Source organism: Pogoniulus pusillus, unplaced genomic scaffold (genome assembly GCF_015220805.1).
Source record: "Pogoniulus pusillus isolate bPogPus1 unplaced genomic scaffold, bPogPus1.pri scaffold_58_arrow_ctg1, whole genome shotgun sequence".
Lineage (NCBI taxonomy): Eukaryota > Metazoa > Chordata > Aves > Piciformes > Lybiidae > Pogoniulus > Pogoniulus pusillus.
In genome coordinates this window covers 1,140,018-1,158,222 of record NW_026974711.1, presented here as the reverse complement: position 1 = coordinate 1,158,222, position 18,205 = coordinate 1,140,018, and the positions used below count along the sequence as shown (strand labels likewise).

The 18,205-nt window shown below is 63.8% G+C and overlaps 1 protein-coding gene across 1 annotated transcript; it reads right to left on the bottom strand.

Annotated features, from left to right (window-relative positions):
* Positions 1-4: 4 nt before the first annotated feature.
* Positions 5-16,213, bottom strand: TMEM106C (transmembrane protein 106C; the record flags this gene model as incomplete). The annotated part of the gene is made up of 8 exons (XM_064141563.1): positions 16,140-16,213; positions 13,979-14,214; positions 11,804-11,867; positions 7,877-8,036; positions 7,117-7,257; positions 3,826-3,875; positions 2,040-2,093; positions 5-59 (listed from the first exon to the last, which is right to left on the bottom strand). Coding segments are annotated over exons 2-8 (729 nt in total), but the record flags the coding sequence as incomplete, so codon positions are not given.
* Positions 16,214-18,205: the final 1,992 nt, after the last annotated feature.

Sequence of the window (18,205 nt, the reverse complement as noted above, 5' to 3'; positions counted from 1 at the left end):
GGTAGGTTTCCAGAGCACTCTGCGTGGTGTGGCCAACGTAGGAGAGCTTCACCAAGGTCCTGGGGAGGGCAGGAAGAGAGGTTTGGTGAGGATGGAAGCAGCAGCAGCAGCAGGAATCCCTCACTCCAAAATCATGGAAGAGCTCAGCCAGGCCAAGCTTCAGCCCAGCTCTGTCCCAGGGGCACCACCAAGCCTTGGCACTCAGGCATGGAAACAACCTCCAGGGGTGGGCATTGCCCCTGGGCAGCCTGGGCCAGGCTTGGGCAACCCTCAAGGGGCAGAAGTTGTTGCCTCATGGTCGAACCCAACCTGCTCTGAGGCAGCTTTGAGGCTGTTCCCTCTCCTCTTGTCCCCTGGCAGCAGAGCCCCAACCCCACCTGGGCACAGCCTCCCTGCAGGCAGCTGCAGGCAGCAATCAGCTCTGCCCTGAGCCTCCTCTGCTGCAGGCTGCACCCCCCCCAGCTCCCTCAGCCTCTCCTCCCAGGGCTGTGCTCCAGGCCCCTCCCCAGCCTTGCTGCCCTGCTCTGGGCACCTTTCTGGGCATCTCTCTGCAATGGAGGAGCCCAGAACTGGGCACAGCACTGCAGGGGTGGCCTGAGCAGTGCTGAGCACAGGGGCACAAGAACCTCCCTTGCGCTGCTGCCCACACTGCTCCTGAGCCAGCCCAGGATGCCATTGGCTCTGCTGCCCACCTGGGCACTGCTGCCTCCTCTGCAGCTCCTCTCTGCCAGCACCCCCAGGGCCCTCTCTGCCTGCCTGCTCTCAGCCACTCTGGCCCCAGCCTGGAGCTGCTTGGGGTTGTTGTGGCCAAAGTGCAGAACCTGCCCTTGGCCTTGTTCAATCTCATCCCCTTGGCCTCTGCCCACCCATGCAGCCTGGCATGGTGCCCCTGCAGGGCTCTGCTACCCTCCAACAGCTCCACAGCTGCTCCTAGCTTGGTGCCAGCTGCAAACTGACTGCTGCTGGACTCAATCCCCTGCTCCAGAGCATCACTAAAGACATTGAACAGGACTGTGCCCAGCACTGACCCCTGGGGCACAGCACTGGTGCCAGCTGCATGTGGCACCATTCACCACCCCTCTCTGTGCCCAGCACTGACCCCTGGGGCACAGCACTGGTGCCAGCTGCCAGCTGCATGTGGCACCCTTCAGCACCCCTCTCTGTGCCCAGCACTGACCCCTGGGGCACAGCACTGGTGCCAGCTGCCAGCTGCATGTGGCATCACTGTGCCCACCACTGATGCCAGCTGCCAGCTGCATGTGGCACCATTCACCACCACTCTCTGTGCCCACCACTGATCCCTGGGGCACAGCATTGGTGCCAGCTGCCAGCTGCATGTGGCACCATTCACCACCCCTCTCTGTGCCCAGCACTGACCCCTGGGGCACAGCATTGGTGCCAGCTGCCAGCTGCATGTGGCACCATTCGCCACCCCTCTCTGTGCCCACCACTGACCCCTGGGGCACAGCACTGGTGCCAGCTGCATGTGGCACCATTCACCACCCCTCTCTGTGCCCTGCACTGATCTCTGGGGCACAGCACTGGTGCCAGCTGCATGTGGCACCATTCACCACCCCTCTCTGTGCCCTGCACTGATCTCTGGGGCACAGCACTGGTGCCAGCTGCATGTGGCACCATTCACCACCACCCTCTGGGCCACAGCCTCCAGCCAGTTCTTGACCCCTACCAGAGGGAACCTGTCCAGGCCAGGAGCTGCCCAAGCTGGGCCAGGACCTCCCCAAGCTGGGCCAGGACCTCCCCAAGCTGGGCCAGGACCTCCCCAAGCTGGGCCAGGACCTCCCCAAGCTGGGCCAGGACCTCCCCAAGCTGGGCCAGGACCTCCCCAAGCTGGGCCAGGACCTGCCAGTGGCAGGCAGTGGAGGCTCAAGGTGAGGCTCAGCAGGGCTCTGGGCAACCTGAGCTAGGAGAGGTTGCCCCTGCTGAGTGCAGAGGGTGTTGGTCAGGCTGAGCTTTTGGGGGGGTCCCTTCCCAACCCAGAGCATTCTGGGGGGGCTGTGTGTGGCTCCCCCCAAGCCTACCTCATGAAGATCACAATGTTGTGGACCTTCACCTTGGGGAAGGTGCAGAAGAAACTGGAAGGGAAGGAAAAAGAGAGGCAGGAGCAGGTCAGGAAGGCTGCAGGGACACCAAGAAGGGTTCCTGGCATCTCCTGAGGGTTTTTTTTTTTTTTTTGCCCCCCCCCCCCTCTGCCCACTTTGGTGCCAACTCAGCACAAGCTTTGGTGCCAAAAGGCCCTGAGAGCTGCCAGGGGTTTGCTGCCACTGGGGGAGAAGTGGAACAGATTCATTAGGGACTAATGAAGTTTACCCTGCAAGGACCTGAGAGTGCTGAGCCTCAGGGCAGCTGCAAAGAGTCAGCTTGGAACGGCTGGGACCTGCTGCAAGCTCCCCCCCCCACAAAGGGAGGCTCTGCTGCTACTGAACCCCCCCCCCAAGAACCTCCTCCCCCCAAAAGGGAGGCTCTGCTGCTGCTGACCCCCCCTCAAGAACCTCCTCCCCCACAAAGGGAGGCTCTGCTGATGATGAACCCCCCCCCAAGAACGTCCTCCCCCACAAAGGGAGGCTCTGCTGCTGCTGAACCCCCCCCAAAGGGAGGCTCTGCTGCTGCTGAACCCCCCCCCCACAAAGGGAGGCTCTGCTGCTGCTGAACTCCCCCCCCAAGAACCTCCTCCCCCCAAAAGGGAGGCTCTGCTGATGATGAACCCCCCCAAGAACCTCCTCCCCCCAAAAAGGGAGGCTCTGCTGCTGCTGCACCCCCCCCCAAAAGGGAGGCTCTGCTGCTGCACCCCCCTAAAGAGAGGCTCTGCTGCTGCTGCACCCCCCCTAAAGAGAGGCTCTGCTGCTGCTGCACCCCCCCCAAGAACCCCCTCCCCAAAAGGGAGGCTCTGCTGCTGCTGACCCCCCCCCCAAAAAGGGAGGCTCTGCTGCTGCTACTACTGAACCCCCCCCAAAAGGGAGGCTCTGCTGCTGCTACTACTGAACCCCCCCAAAAGGGAGGCTCTGCTGCTGCTACTACTGACCCCCCCCAAAAAAGGAAGGCTCTGCTGCTACTGCTGAACCCCCCCCAAGAACCCCCTCCCCCCTCAAAGGGAGGCTCTGCTGCTGCACCCCCCCTAAAGAGAGGCTCTGCTGCTGACCCCCCCCCAAAAGAAGGCTCTGCTGCTGCAGCACCCCCCCTAAAGAGAGGCTCTGCTGCTGCACCCCCCCCAAGAACCCCCTCCCCCCCCCAAAGGGAGGCTCTGCTCCTGCTACTACTGACCCCCCCCAACAAAGGGAGGCTCTGCTGCTGCACCCCCCCACGAACCCCCTCCCCCCTCAAAGGGAGGCTCTGCTGCTGCTGCTGCACCCCCCAAAGCAAGAAGCTTGAGCCCAGGAGCCCCAAACTGGCTCCTCAGACCCAAAGTGGGAGGCAGAGCCCAGCAGGAGCCTGAGTTCAGGACAGGCTCTGCAAGGACCCCCCCGGGAGTGGGTTCCACAGCCAGGCCCAAGCTCTCAGCTGCCTCCCAGCAGAGGCACTCAGGAGCCTTCTGCTTCCCCTCCCAGGCCTCAGAGCTGTGCCCTCAGGCCTTGCCCTGGGCCTTGGCAGCTGCAGCAGGAGCAGCAGAGAGGGAGAGGAGAGGCAGCAGGGCAGGGGCAGCTGCCCCAAATCCACTGCCCCCCCTCCCCACCCCCCCCCTCTCAAACCACTTCCAGCAGGTGAGCAGAAAGCAAAGCAAAGCCCCAAAGCCATTCCCAGAGCCCAACTCTTCATGCAAGCAGCTCCAGCCCAGGCTCTCTCCTTCTCCACCGAGGAGCAAATCCTTACTACACGTAGGAGAAAGGTCCTCCCAGCTCTGCCCTCACGGTGAAGTTCACCTGGAAGAGAGGGAGGAGAAAAACCCAATCAGCAGAAAGCCTCCTCCGGGGGCAGCTGAGAGCCAGAGGCAGGGCTGGAGGCTGTGTGGCTGCTGGCAGCAGCTCCCAGGTTACTGTGGGGAGTAGAGAGAGCTGCACAGGGAGGGGCAGAGAGAGCTACAGGGGGAGGGAGCTTAGTGGCAGCAGCTCCCAGGTTACTATGGGGAGTAGAGAGAGCTGCATGGGGTGGGAGAGTAGAGAGAGAGCTACAGGGGGGGGGAAGCTTTGTGGCTGCTGGCAGCAACTCCCAAGTTACTATGGGGAGTAGAGAGAGCTGCACGGGGTGGGGCAGAGAGAGCTGCACGGGGGGGAAGCTTTGTGGCAGCAACTCCCAGGTTACTATGGGGAGTAGAGAGAGCTGCACAGGGAGGGGCAGAGAGAGCTACACGGGGGGGAAGCTTTGTGGCTGCTGGCAGCAGCTCCCAGGTTACTATGGGGAGTAGAGAGAGCTGCACAGGGTGGGGGAGTAGAGAGAGAGCTACACGGGGGGGGAGCTTTGTGGCAGCAGCTCTCAGGTTACTATGGGGAGTAGAGAGAGCTACACGGGGGGGGGAAGCTTTGTGGCTGCTGGCAGCAACTCCCAGGTTACTATGGGGAGTAGAGAGAGCAGCACAGGGAGGGGCAGAGAGAGCTACAGGGGTGGGGAGCTTAGTGGCAGCAGCTCCCAGGTTACTATGGGGAGTAGAGAGCTACACGGGGGGGAGCTTTGTGGCAGCAGCTCCCAGGTTACTATGGGGAGTAGAGAGAGAGCTACACGGGGGGGGAGCTTAGTGGCAGCAGCTCCCAGGTTACTATGGGGAGTAGAGAGAGCTGCACAGGGAGGGGCAGAGAGAGCTACACGGGGGGGAAGCTTTGTGGCTGCTGGCAGCAGCTCCCAGGTTACTATGGGGAGTAGAGAGAGCTGCACAGGGTGGGGGAGTAGAGAGAGAGCTACAAGGGGGGGGAGCTTTGTGGCAGCAGCTCTCAGGTTACTATGGGGAGTAGAGAGAGCTGCACGGGGTGGGGGAGTAGAGAGAGCTACACGGGGGGGGAAGCTTTGTGGCTGCTGGCAGCAACTCCCAGGTTACTATGGGGAGTAGAGAGAGCTGCACAGGGTGGGAGAGTAGAGAGAGAGCTACACGGGGGGGGAGCTTTGTGGCAGCAGCTCTCAGGTTACTATGGGGAGTAGAGAGAGAGCTACACGGGGAGGGGCAGAGAGAGCTACACGGGGAGGGAGCTTAGTGGCAGCAGCTCCCAGGTTACTATGGGGAGTAGAGAGAGCTGCATGGGGTGGGAGAGTAGAGAGAGAGCTACAGGGTGGGGAAGCTTTGTGGCTGCTGGCAGCAACTCCCAAGTTACTATGGGGAGTAGAGAGAGCTGCACAGGGAGGGGCAGAGAGAGCTACACGGGGGGGGAGCTTTGTGGCAGCAGCTCCCAGGTTACTATGGGGAGTAGAGAGAGCTGCATGGGGTGGGAGAGTAGAGAGAGAGCTACAGGGGGGGGAAGCTTTGTGGCTGCTGGCAGCAGCTCCCAGGTTACTATGGGGAGTAGAGAGAGCAGCACAGGGAGGGGCAGAGAGAGTTACACGGGGGGGGAGCTTAGTGGCAGCAGCTCCCAGGTTACTATGGGGAGTAGAGAGAGAGCTACACGGGGGGGGGACGCTTTGTGGCTGCTGGCAGCAGCTCCCAGGTTACTATGGGGAGTAGAGAGAGCTGCATGGGGTGGGAGAGTAGAGAGAGAGCTACAGGGTGGGGAAGCTTTGTGGCTGCTGGCAGCAGCTCCCAGGTTACTATGGGGAGTAGAGAGAGCAGCACAGGGAGGGGCAGAGAGAGTTACACGGGGGGGGAGCTTAGTGGCAGCAGCTCCCAGGTTACTATGGGGAGTAGAGAGAGAGCTACACGGGGGGGGGAAGCTTTGTGGCTGCTGGCAGCAGCTCCCAGGTTACTATGGGGAGTAGAGAGAGCTGCATGGGGTGGGAGAGTAGAGAGAGAGCTACAGGGGGGGGAAGCTTTGTGGCTGCTGGCAGCAGCTCCCAGGTTACTATGGTGAGTAGAGAGAGCTACAGGGGGGGGAAGCTTTGTGGCTGCTGGCAGCAGCTCTCAGGTTACTATGGGGAGTAGAGAGAGCAGCACGGGGGGGGGAGCTTTGTGGCAGCAGCTCCCAGGTTACTATGGGGAGTAGAGAGAGCTGCACGGGGGGGGAGCTTTGTGGCAGCAGCTCCCAGGTTACTATGGGGAGTAGAGAGAGCTGAACGGGGGGGGAGCTTTGTGGCAGCAGCTCCCAGGTTACTATGGGGAGTAGAGAGAGCTGCACGGGGGGGGAAGCTTTGTGGCAGCAGCTCCCAGGTTACTATGGGGAGTAGAGAGAGCTGCACGGGGGGGGAAGCTTTGTGGCTGCTGGCAGCAGCTCTCAGGTTACTATGGGGAGTAGAGAGAGCTGCACGGGGGGGGAAGCTTTGTGGCAGCAGCTCCCAGGTTACTATGGGGAGTAGAGAGAGAGCTACACGGGGGGGAAGCTTTGTGGCTGCTGGAAGCAGCTCCCAGGTTACTATGGGGAGTAGAGAGAGCTGCACAGAGTGGGGGAGTAGAGAGAGAGCTACAGGGGGGGGGGGAAGCTTTGTGGCTGCTGGCAGCAACTCCCAGGTTACTATGGGGAGTAGAGAGAGCAGCACAGGGAGGGGCAGAGAGAGCTACACGGGGGGGGAGCTTTGTGGCAGCAGCTCTCAGGTTACTATGGGGAGTAGAGAGAGCTACATGGAGGGGGAAGCTTTGTGGCTGCTGGAAGCAGCTCCCAGGTTACTATGGGGAGTAGACAGAGCTGCACGGGGTGGGGTGGGGGAGTAGGGAGAGAGCTGCACAGTGCGGGGGAGCAGCTTGGCCAGTGGAGGGGCAGCTGGAGGGGGCACAGCCTGGCTGCTGGAGGGGCTGCTGCAGGGGGGGCACAGCCTGGCTGCTCCAGAGGGGCACAGCTTGGCCAGTGGAGGGGCTGCTGGAGAGGGCAACAGCTTGGCCAGTGGAGGGGCACAGCCTGGCCGGCTCCAGAGGGGCACAGCCTGGCCTGCTCCAGAGGGGCACAGCCTGGCCTGCTCCAGAGGGGCACAGCCTGGCCTGCTCCAGAGGGGCACAGCCTGGCCTGCTCCAGAGGGGCACAGCCTGGCTGGCTGCTGGACTGAAGTGCTGCAGGGAGGGCACAGCTGGCACAGGGGGCAGCGGGGGCTGGGTACCAGTCTGTCACTCCGGGGCTGGATGCTGGAGAGGTTGGAGAGCTGCTGGCTGCCCACCACAGTGTTCATGTACTGCACCTGGCTGCTCAGGCTGCTCACGGCCACCCAGTAGAAGTTGGAGTTCCTGATCCGGAGGGTGGCCTGGCAGGAGGGAAGAAGGCATGAGGGGGGCACACACAGGAGGGGCAGCCTCCCCCCTGGGCACCCCGGGAGGGGCAGGGCAGGGGCAGGATGAGGGCAGCCTCTCCCCTGGGCACCCCGGGAGGGGCAGGGCAGGAGCAGCCTCTCCCCTGGGCACCCCGGGAGGGGCAGGGCAGGGGCAGGACGAGGGCAGCCTCTCCCCTGGGCACCCCGGGAGGGGCAGGGCAGGGGCAGCCTCTCCCCTGGGCACCCCGGGAGGGGCAGGGCAGGGGCAGCCTCTCCCCTGGGCACCCCGGGAGGGGCAGGGCAGGGGCAGCCTCTCCCCTGGGCACCCCGGGAGGGACAGGGCAGGGGCAGCCTCTCCCCTGGGCACCCCGGGAGGGACAGGGCAGGGGCAGCCTCTCCCCTGGGCACCCCGGGAGGGGCAGGGCAGGGGCAGCCTCTCCCCTGGGCACCCCGGGAGGGGCAGGGCAGGGGCAGTCGCCCCCCACGGGACCCCCGGGAGGAGCAGGGCAGGGGCAGCCTCCCCCCTGGGCACCCCGGGAGGGGCAGGGCGGGGGCAGTCACCCCCCACGGGCCCCCCCCGGGAGGGGCAGTGCCAGCCAGAGCAGGTCCTTACCGTGATGCCCAGGGTGACCACGGAGTTCTTGGTGTCAAACCAGACCTGCACCACTTTGATGCCATCATCCTCCACCAGCACCGAGTGGGGGAAGAGGAAGAAAACCACCAGAGCCGAGACCAGGAGGCAGAGCAGCACCGAGAGCAGGACGTAAAGCTTCCTGCAAGGGGAGGGCCAAAAGGTCACCTCCTGTGCCACCCAGAGTCACCTCCTGTGCCACCCAGCACGGGGAGGGCAGCTGGCATGGGCTGCAGGGACCACCCAAGGTCACCTAAGCCAGGCCTAGGATCTTCTAAGCTCCCCCAGTGCCACCCTCCTGCAGGCAGCAAGGCTGGCCCCAAGCCAGAGCAGGGTGCTCAGAGCCCCCAGACAGCCTCAGCTGGGCTGGTGCCAGGCATGGGGGCACAGCTCCAACTCCTGTGGGCAACCTGGGGCAGGTTCTCCACCACCCTCCCTTCTCTCCACTCTCAGTCTCCCTCTCTGAGCCCCAAACCATCTCCTCTTGTCCTGTCCCAGCAGATCCTGCTCCAAACTCTGTCCTCAGCCTTCCCTCTGCTCTCCACTCTCTGCCTCCCTCTTTCAGCCCCAAACCATCTCCTCTTGTCCTGTCCCACCTGATCCTGCTCCAAATTCTGTCCTCAGCCTTCTGCTTGTCCCCTCTAAGCCCTCCAAGGCCACCAGAAGATCTCTCCCTGGAAGAGATCCAAACTCTCCCAGCAGAGCCCCAAACAACCTGGGCTGGGCTGGTGCCAGGCATGGGGGCACAGCTCCAACCTCTCTGGGCACCCTGGGGCAGGCTCTCAGCACCCTCAAGGTGAACATCTTCTCCCTGCTCTCCTCTCTGCCTCCCTCCTCTCCACTGTGTCTCCCCCTGTGAGCCCCAAACCATTTCCCCTTGTCCTGTCCCAGCAGATCCTGCTCCAAACTCTGTCCTCAGCCTTCTGCTTGTCCCCTCTAAGCCCTCTAAGGCCACCAGAAGGTCTCTCCCTGGAGGAGATCCAAACTCTCCCAGCAGAGCCCCAAACAACCTGGGCTGGGCTGCTGCCAGGCATGGGGGCACAGCTCCAACCTCTGCCCTGGGGCAGGCTCTCAGCACCCTCATGGTGAACATCTTCTCCCTCCTCTCCTCTCTGCCTCCCTCTTTCAGCCCCAAACCATCTCCTCTTGTCCTGTCCCATCTGATCCTGCTCCAAACTCTGTCCTCAGCCTTCTGCTTGTCCCCTCTAAGCCCCTCCAAGGCCACCAGAAGGTCTCTCCCTGGAGGGGATCCAAACTCTCCCAGCAGAGCCCCAAACAACCTGAGCTGGGCTGGTGCCAGGCATGGGGGCACAGCTCCAACCTCTGCCCTGGGGCAGGCTCTCAGCACCCTCAAGGTGAACATCTTCTCCCTGCTCTCCTCTCTGCCTCCCCCTGTGAGCCCCAAACCATCTCCTCTTGTCCTATCCCAGCAGATCCTGCTCCAAACTCTGTCCTCAGCCTTCCCCCTGCTCTCCACTCTCAGCCTCCCTCTTTCAGCCCCAAACCATCTCCTCTTGTCCTATCACAACTGATCCTGCTCCAAACTCTGTCCTCAGCCTTCTGCTTGTCCCCTCCAAGGCCACCAGAAGGTCTCTCCCTGGAGGAGATCCAAACTCTCCCAGCAGAGCCCCAAACAACCTGGGCTGGGCTGGTGCCAGGCATGGGGGCACAGCTCCAACCTCTCTGGGCACCCTGGGGCAGGCTCTCAGCACCCTCAAGGTGAACATCTTCTCCCTGCTCTCCTCTCTGCCTCCCTCTTTCAGCCCCAAACCATCTCCTCTTGTCCTGTCCCAACTGATCCTGCTCCAAACTCTGTCCTCAGCCTTCTGCTTGTCCCCTCTAAGCCCTCCAAGGCCACCAGAAGATGTCTCCCTGGAGGGGATCCAAACTCTCCCAGCAGAGCTCCAAACAACCTGGGCTGGGCTGGTGCCAGGCATGGGGGCACAGCTCCAACCTCTGCCCTGGGGCAGGCTCTCAGCACCCTCAAGGTGAACATCTTCTCCCTGCTCTCCTCTCTGCCTCCCTCTGTGAGCCCCAAACCATCTTCTCTTGTCCTGTCCCCTGCTCCATCTCAGCCCAAACCTCTCTGGGCACCCTGGGGCAGGCTCTCAGCACCCTCAAGGTGAACATCTTCTCCCTGCTCTCCTCTCTGCCTCCCTCCTCTCCACTGTGTCTCCCTCTGTGAGCCCCAAACCATTTCCCCTTGTCCTGTCCCAGCAGATCCTGCTCCAAACTCTGTCCTCAGCCTTCCCCCTGCTCTCCACTCTCTGCCTCCCTCTTTCAGCCCCAAACCATCTCCTCTTGTCCTGTCCCACCTGATCCTGCTCCAAACTGTCCTCAGCCTTCTGCTTGTCCCCTCCAAGGCCACCAGAAGGTCTCTCCCTGGAGGGGATCCAAACTCTCCCAGCAGAGCTCCAAACAACCTGGGCTGGGCTGGTGCCAGGCATGGGGGCACAGCTCCAACCTCTGCCCTGGGGCAGGCTCTCAGCACCCTCATGGTGAACATCTTCTCCCTTCTCTCCTCTCTGCCTCCCTCTCTGAGCCCCAAACCATCTCCTCTTGTCCTGCCCCAGCAGATCCTGCTCCAAACCCTGTCCTCAGCCTTCTCCCTCCTCTCCTCTCCTCTCTTCCTCCCTCTCTGAGCCCCAAACCATCTCCTCCTGTCCTGTCCCAACTGATCCTGCTCCAAACCCTGTCCTCAGCCTTCTGCTTGACCCCTCTAAGCCCTCCAAGGCCACCAGAAGGTCTCTCCCTGGAGGGGATCCAAACTCTCCCAGCAGAGCCCCAAACAACCTGAGCTGGGCTGGTGCCAGGCATGGGGGCACAGCTCCAACCTCTCTGGGCACCCTGGGGCAGGCTCTTAGCACCCTCATGGTGAACATCTTCTCCCTGCTCTCCTCTCTGCCTCCCTCCTCTCCACTGTGTCTCCCCCTGTGAGCCCCAAACCATCTCCCCTTGTCCTGTCCCAGCAGATCCTGCTCCAAACTCTGTCCTCAGCCTTCTGCTTGTCCCCTCCAAGGCCACCAGGAGGTCTCTCCCTGGAGCTGAACACCTCCAACTCCCCCAGCAGAGCCCTTCCCAGCCCTGCTGTGGCCTCCTCTGGCTCTGCTCCAGCAGCTCCCTGCCTGTGCTGTGCTCAGGACCTCCAGAGCCACCTCCAGCCCTGCAGGGGAGGTCTCAGCAGAGAGGCACAATCCCCTCCCTGCCCCCCTGCTAGGGACCAGCCTAGGGCACAGCTGGGACTGGGCTGGCAGTGCTCACTCCTAGCACCCCCAAGTCCTTCTCCATAGTGGGGGAGACACTGAGAGGTGGGGCTGGGGGGGGGGGGGGGGGGGGGAATGTCTTTGCCCCAAGCCTGGAGCAAAACCTTCCCCATCTGCAGCTGCAAAGAGCTCCAGGCCCCCCCAAAAAACCCAACCCAGGCAGCACACAAGAGAGGTTTGTTGTGCCCTGCAGGACACCCAAGTGCTGCTCTCACCTCCTGCTTCATGGAGCAGACTTCTCTGAGCAGCTCCAGTTTATTTCTTCCCCCCCCCAAAAAAAAGAGGCATTTTCTTTAGCCATCCCCCCCCAAAAGAGTTCCTTTCACTTCCCCCCGTGCCAGCAGCTCCACAGGCAAGGGGCAGGGAGCTCCAAGGGTGTGAGTGGGATCATTGTCTGCAGGCTCAGCCCAGCAGGGGACTTGCCCAGGGAGGCGAAGCTTTGAGCTCTGTGTTTGTTGGCAAAACTCGAGGGAGGGAGGGAAAGAGGAAGGGAAGAAGGGAGGAAGGGAGGGAGGGAGGGAGGGGGAAATAAACCAACAAACCCTGGGCCGAAGAGGAGGCTGCAGCCAGGGTTGAAGCAGAGGACAAAAGAGCTCCTGTGCGCCCCTCACAAAGCTGCACTGAGCTCCTCTGGCTCCACACTTACGTCCTCTGGGGCCGCAGGCGTTGGTCGCTGTAGGGTATCAGAGCCACCAGCTCGTTGACCTGCTCTGGGAAGCGAAAGCAGCTCATTAACGAGGCCCTTCATTAGCCGAGGGCGTGGAACTAAGGGAGGGTTGGATGCTAATTAAGGAGGGGTCGGTTTGGGCTGAAGGAGAAGAGCGCAGCCGGCAGGGGGAGGGAGGTTCTGCTGCTCTGCGGAGGGCTGCGGAGTTTGGAGCTCAGCAGGGGAGAGCTGCAAGGGGGGAAAAGGGAGACTCAGAGGTGCCCGAGGGGTGCTGAGTGCCAGGCTAAGTGCCAAGGACGAGGGCAGGGGGATGCAAGCAGGGAGGAAGAAGCCACATTTTGGCTTCTCCTGGGATTGGAGGCTTGGAGCTGCTTGCAGCAGGGGAAGGGATTTGATGTCCACAGGCTGGAGATGGTCCTGAGAGGGACCTGGGTAGGGGGAGAGGAAGCTCAGGAGCATCAAGCAGGGCAAGGGGATGGAGGAGGAGGAAGTCTCTAGTGGGGGGAGGAAGCAGCTCCTGGGGGGTGGGGGAGGAAGCAGCTCCTGGGGGGTGGGGGAGGAGGCAGCTCCTGGGGGGTGGGGGAGGAGGCCGCTCCTGGGGGGTGGGGGAGGAGGCAGCCCCTGGGGGGTGCAGGGAGAAGCCCCTGGGGGAGGGAGGAAGAAGCCCCTGGGGGGTGCAGGGAGAAGCTCCTGGGGGGTGCAGGGAGAAGCTCCTGGGGGGTGCAGGGAGAAGCCCCTGGGGGAGGAGGAAGAAGCTCCTGGGGGGTGCAGGAAGAAGCCCCTGGGGGGTGCAGGAAGAAGCCCCTGGGGGGTGCAGGGAGAAGCTCCTGGGGGGTGCAGGGAGAAGCCCCTGGGGGGTGCAGGGAGAAGCCCCTGGGGGGTGCAGGGAGAAGCCCCTGGGGGGTGCAGGGAGAAGCCCCTGGGGGGGTGCAGGGAGAAGCTCCTGGGGGGGTGCAGGGAGAAGCTCCTGCAGCAGCACAGGCAGGGGAGGAGCTGCTGGGAAGCAGCTCCACAGGGCAGCAGTTGGCACTGCTGGGGCACAAGGAGGTGCCCAGGAGCCAGCAACCTGCCCTGGGGAGGGCCAAGGAGCCCCCAAGGGTGCCCTGGGGGCACTCAGCAGGGCAAGGGAGGTTCTGCTGCCCTCTGCTCTGCCCCAGGGAGGCCACAGCTGGAGGCCTGTGCCCAGCTCTGGGCTGCCCAGGGGCAGAGGGGCAGGGAAGGGCTGGGCAGAGGCCAGAGGAGGCTGGGCAGAGGCTGAGGGCCTGGAGCAGCTCTGGGAGGAGCAGAGGCTGAGCCCTGGGGCTGAGAGCCTGCAGCAGAGCAGCCCCAGAGGGCATCTGAGCAGTGCCCAGCAGGAGCTGAAGGAGCTGGGGGAAGGGGCAAGAGGCTGGGGCCAGGCTGTGCTGAGTGGTGCCCAGGGGCAAGGGGCACAGAGTGGAGGGCAGCAGGAGGAGAAAGTTGTTTGGGGTGAGGGTGCCAAGGCCTGGAGCAGGCTGCCCAGAGAGGCTGTGGAGCCTCCTTGTGTGCAGAGCTGCCAACCCCCCTGGGCACTGTGCCCCTGGGCAAGCTGCTGTGGGTGCCCTGCTGAGGGCAGGGGTGAGGTTGGCACTGGGTGAGCTCCACAGGTCCCTTCCAGCCCCTCCCTGGGCACTGTGCCCCTGGGGCAAGCTGCTGTGGGTGCCCTGATGGAGCAGGGTTGGGTTGGCACTGGGTGAGCTCCAGAGGTCCCTTCCAGCCCCTCCCTGGGCACTGTGCCCCTGGGCAAGCTGCTGTGGGTGCCCTGCTGGGGCAGTGCTGGGCACTGGCTGTGCTCTAGAGGTCCCTTCCAGCCCCTCCCTGGGCACTGTGCCCCTGGAGCAAGCTGCTGTGGGTGCCCTGCTGGGGCAGTGCTGGGCACTGGATGAGCTCCAGAGCTCCCTTCCAGCCCCTCCTTGGGCACTGTGCCCCTGGGCAAGCTGCTGTGGGTGCCCTGCTGGGGCAGTGCTGGGCACTGGCTGTGCTCTAGAGCTCCCTTCCAGCCCCTCCCTGGGCACTGTGCCCCTGGGGCAAGCTGCTGTGGGGCAGGGGTGGGGGTTGGGCACTGGGTGAGCTCCAGAGCTCCCTTCCCTGCCCTCTCCTGCTGTCTCTGTGCCCGGGGGGGGGGGCAGCAGTTACCTGTGGGCATGCAGCCTGTGCCCTGGCAGGTGGGGCAGGTGATGCTGTCCTGCCCTGTGAACTCCACGTAGGGGAACTTGGCAATGTCCTCCACGCGATCCCGACCGTCAAGCAAATCTTCCTCCTCCTCTTCCTCCCTCCCCTCTGCCTTCTTCCTGGGCCTGGAGGGAGCTTTAGCGACGGTGAAGGAAAGAGCAGAACCCATCCTGGCCGCGGGGCAGCAGCTGCAGGAGGTCCTGGGGAGCAGAAGTGTCGATGGAAAGAGCTCAGCGACCTCCTCCTGGCCAGCAGAGGAACTCCAGCCTCAGCCACAGCCACCCAGGGGACAACTTCCCCTTCCCCCCCACCAAGATATATTCCTCACCCCCCAAATATATTCCTCACCCCCACCTCAAATGTATCCCCACCCCCCCCAAATGCATCCTCACCCCACCCACACAAATGCATCCTCACCCCCCCCCAATGCATCCTCACCCCCCCCAATGCATCCTCAACCCCCCCCAATGCATCCTCAACCCCCCCCACATGGATCCTCAACCCCCCCACACACAAAGGCATCCTCACTCCCCCCACAAATGTATCCTCACCCCCCCTCAAATGCATCCTCCCCCCCCACCAATGGATCCTCCCCCCCCTCAAATGGATCCTCAACCCCCCCACACACAAATGTATCCTCACCCCCCCCAAATGCATCCTCACCCCCCCACAAATGGATCCTCATCCCCCCCCACACACAAATGCATCCTCACCCCCCCAAATGCATCCTCACCCCCCCTCAAATGTACCCTAACCCCCCCCACAATATCCTCACCCCCCCTCAAATGCATCCTCACCCCCCCAAAAAATGTATCCTCAACCCCCCCACAAATCTATCCTCACCCCCCCCAAATGTACCCTCACCCCCCCCAAATGCATCCTCACCCCCCCAACACAAATGCATCCTCACCCCCCCCCCACAATATCCTCACCCCCCCCCAAATGCATCCTCACCCCCCCCAAATGCATCCTCACCCCCCCCAAATGCATCCTCACCCCCCCCCACAATATCCTCACCCCCCCCCAAATGTACCCTCACCCCCCCCAAATGCATCCTCACCCCCCCCACAATATCCTCACCCCCCCCAAATGTATCCTCACCCCCCCCAAATGTACCCTCACCCCCCCCCAAATGTACCCTCACCCCCCCCCAAATGCATCCTCATCCCCCCCACACATAAATGCATCCTCACCCCCCAAATATATTCCTTCAGCCCCCCCAAAACCTGCCCCTCTTCAACGACCCCCACAGGGACCTGTCCCAATCTGCCCCCCCCCCCCCCCGGGACAGAGACCCCCTCAAAGACAGACCCCAGCCGGGGGGGGGGGGGCACCCCAAAAGCTCCTCCATACTCCAAGCCCCCCAGTGTAGGCCCAGACTCCTCAGACCCCCCCCTAAAACCAAAGACCCCCCCAAAGAACCCCATAGAGACCTCACCCCCGTGACAGTGACCCCCTCAAAGACAGACCCCAGCCGGGGGGGGGCACCCCAAAAGCTCCTCCATACTCCAAGCCCCCCAGTGTAGGCCCAGGGTCCTCAGACCCCCCCCCAAACAACCCCATAGAGACCTCCCCCCCTCACCCCCATGACAGAGACCCCCTCAAAGACAGGCCCCAGCCGGGGGGGGGGCACCCCAAAAGCTCCTCCATACTCCAAGCCCCCCAATGTAGGCCCAGACTCCTCAGAGTCCCCCCCCAGAACCAAAGACCCCCCCAAACAGACCTCCCCCCCCTCACCCCCATGACAGAGACCCCCTCAAAGACAGGCCCCAGCCGGGGGGGGGGCACCCCAAAAGCTCCCCCATACTCTAAGCCCCCCAGTGTAGGCCCAGGCTCTTCAGACCCCCCCCAAACAACCCCATAGAGACCTCCCCCCCCTCACCCCCATGCCAGAGACCCCCCTCAAAGACAGACCCCAGCCGGGGGGGGGGGCACCCCAAAAGCTCCTCCATACTCCAAGCCCCCCAGTGTAGGCCCAGGGTCCTCAGAGTCCCCCCCCAGAACCAAAGACCCCCCCAAACAACCCCATAGAGACCTCCCCCCCTCACCCCCACGACAGAGACCCCCTCAAAGACAGACCCCAGCCGGGGGGGGGGGGGGGGGCACCCCAAAAGCTCCTCCGTACCCAGTAGGCCCAAGCCCCTCAGCGGTCCCCCCCCCCGCCGCGGCCTGCCCTTCTCCCGCGCAGCCTCCGTCGCTATGACAACGGCCAGCGGTGGGCGGAGCTCCTCCCTAGCCACGCCTCTTACGCAACCGGCGTAACAAACCCCCGCCCCTCAACAAAGCCCCGCCCCTTCACACAGCTCCGCCCTTCTCCACAACCCCGCCCCTCCACACAGTCCCGCCCCTCCACTCAGCCCCGCCCCCCTCCACAGCCCCGCCCCTCCATAGTGCTCCGCCCCTTCACACAGCTCCGCCCCTTCACACAGCTCCGCCCCTCCACACAACCCCGCCCCTCCACACAGCTCCGCCCCTCCACACAGCCCCGCCCCTCCACACAGCCCCGCCCCTCCACACAGCCCCGCTCCTCCCCACAGCTCCGCCCCTCCACACAGCTCCGCCCCTCTGACAGCCCCGCCCCTTCACACAGCCCCGCCCCTCCACACAGCCCCGCTCCTCCCCACAGCTCCGCCCCTCCCCACAGCTCCGCTCCTCCACGCAGCTCCGCCCCTCCCCACAGCTCCGCCCCTCCCCACAGCTCCGCCCCTCCCCACAGCCCCGCCCCTCCACACAGCCCCGCCCCTCCCGGTAGCTCCGCCTCTCTCCAAACAGCCCCGCCTAAAACGCGCTCGGGCGTGGCCCTAGCGTCACCGCAGTAGGCGGAGCTTACTCGACGGCCCCGCCCTACGTGACGAAACCACCCGGCCCGGGGGGGGGGGGGGTGCCGCTGCCCTCAGTGCGCATGCGCAGAAGCCATGTGGGCGGTACTGGCGGCCCCGCCTGGGTGAGGTTGGTACTGCGCATGCGCCGCTGCGTGGAGGGGAGGGGGGAGGGTCCAGGGGCGGGGCGAAGCGGGTGGGTGTGTCCTCGGCCTCCTGCGCGCCACACCCATCACGCATGCGTAGGGGCGGGGCTGGGCGTTGGGCAGAGCACGCATGCGCGGAGGCGGCGGCGGAGGTGGGAGGGGGCTGGGGGCGGTGTGTGGTGCTTCGGGGGGGGGCGTTGGGGTGCTCGGCTCGGTACGGGAGCGTTCAGCGCCAGGGCGGGGGCGCTCGTCCCAGTATGCGACCCGCACACACCAGTACGAGGAGCCCCTGAGCCAGTACGCGACCCGCACACACCAGTATGAGGAGCTCCTGAGCCAGTAGGGAACCCTCCCACACCAGTATAAGGGCGCTGGTCCCAGTATGTGACCTGCACACACCAGTATGAGGGCGCTGGTCCCAGTATGTGACCTGCACACACCAGTATGAGGGCGCTCGTCCCAGTATGTGACCTGCACACACCAGTATGAAGAGCCCCCGAGCCAGCAGGAAACCTTCCCACGCCAGTATGAGTGCCCCCGAGCCAGTATGCGACCCCCACACCAGTATGAGAAGCCCCCGAGCCAGTAGGGAACCTTCCCACACCAGTATAAGGGCGCTGGTCCCAGTATGCGACCCGCACACACCAGTATGAGGAGCCCCCGAGCCAGTAGGGAACCTTCCCACACCAGTATGAGTGCGCTCGTCCCAGTATGCGACCCCCACACCAGTAAGAGGAGCCCCCGAGCCAGTAGGGAACTTTCCCACACCAGTATGAGTGCGCTGGTCCCAGTATGCAACCCGCACACACCAGTATGAGGAGCTCCTGAGCCAGTGCAGAACTTTCCCACACCAGTATGAGGAGCCCCCGAGCCAGTGTGGAACCTTCCCACGCCAGGATGAGTGCGCTCGTTCCGGTGTGCAACCCACGCACGGCGCTACAGGGGGCCCGTGACGCACCGTGGGACCTTCCCGCACCGGCATGGGGGCGCTCGTCCCGGTATGCAGCCCCCGCACACCGCTGGGGGGAGCCCTGACCCAGTATGCGACCCGCACACACCAGTATGAGGAGCCCCTGACCCAGTGTAGAACCTTCCCACACCAGTATGAGTGGCCCCTGAGCCAGTATAGGAGCTTCCCACACCAGTATGTGGGCGCTCGTCCCAGTATGCAACCCCCACACCAGTATGAGGAGCCCCCGAGCCAGTAGGGAACCTTCCCACACCAG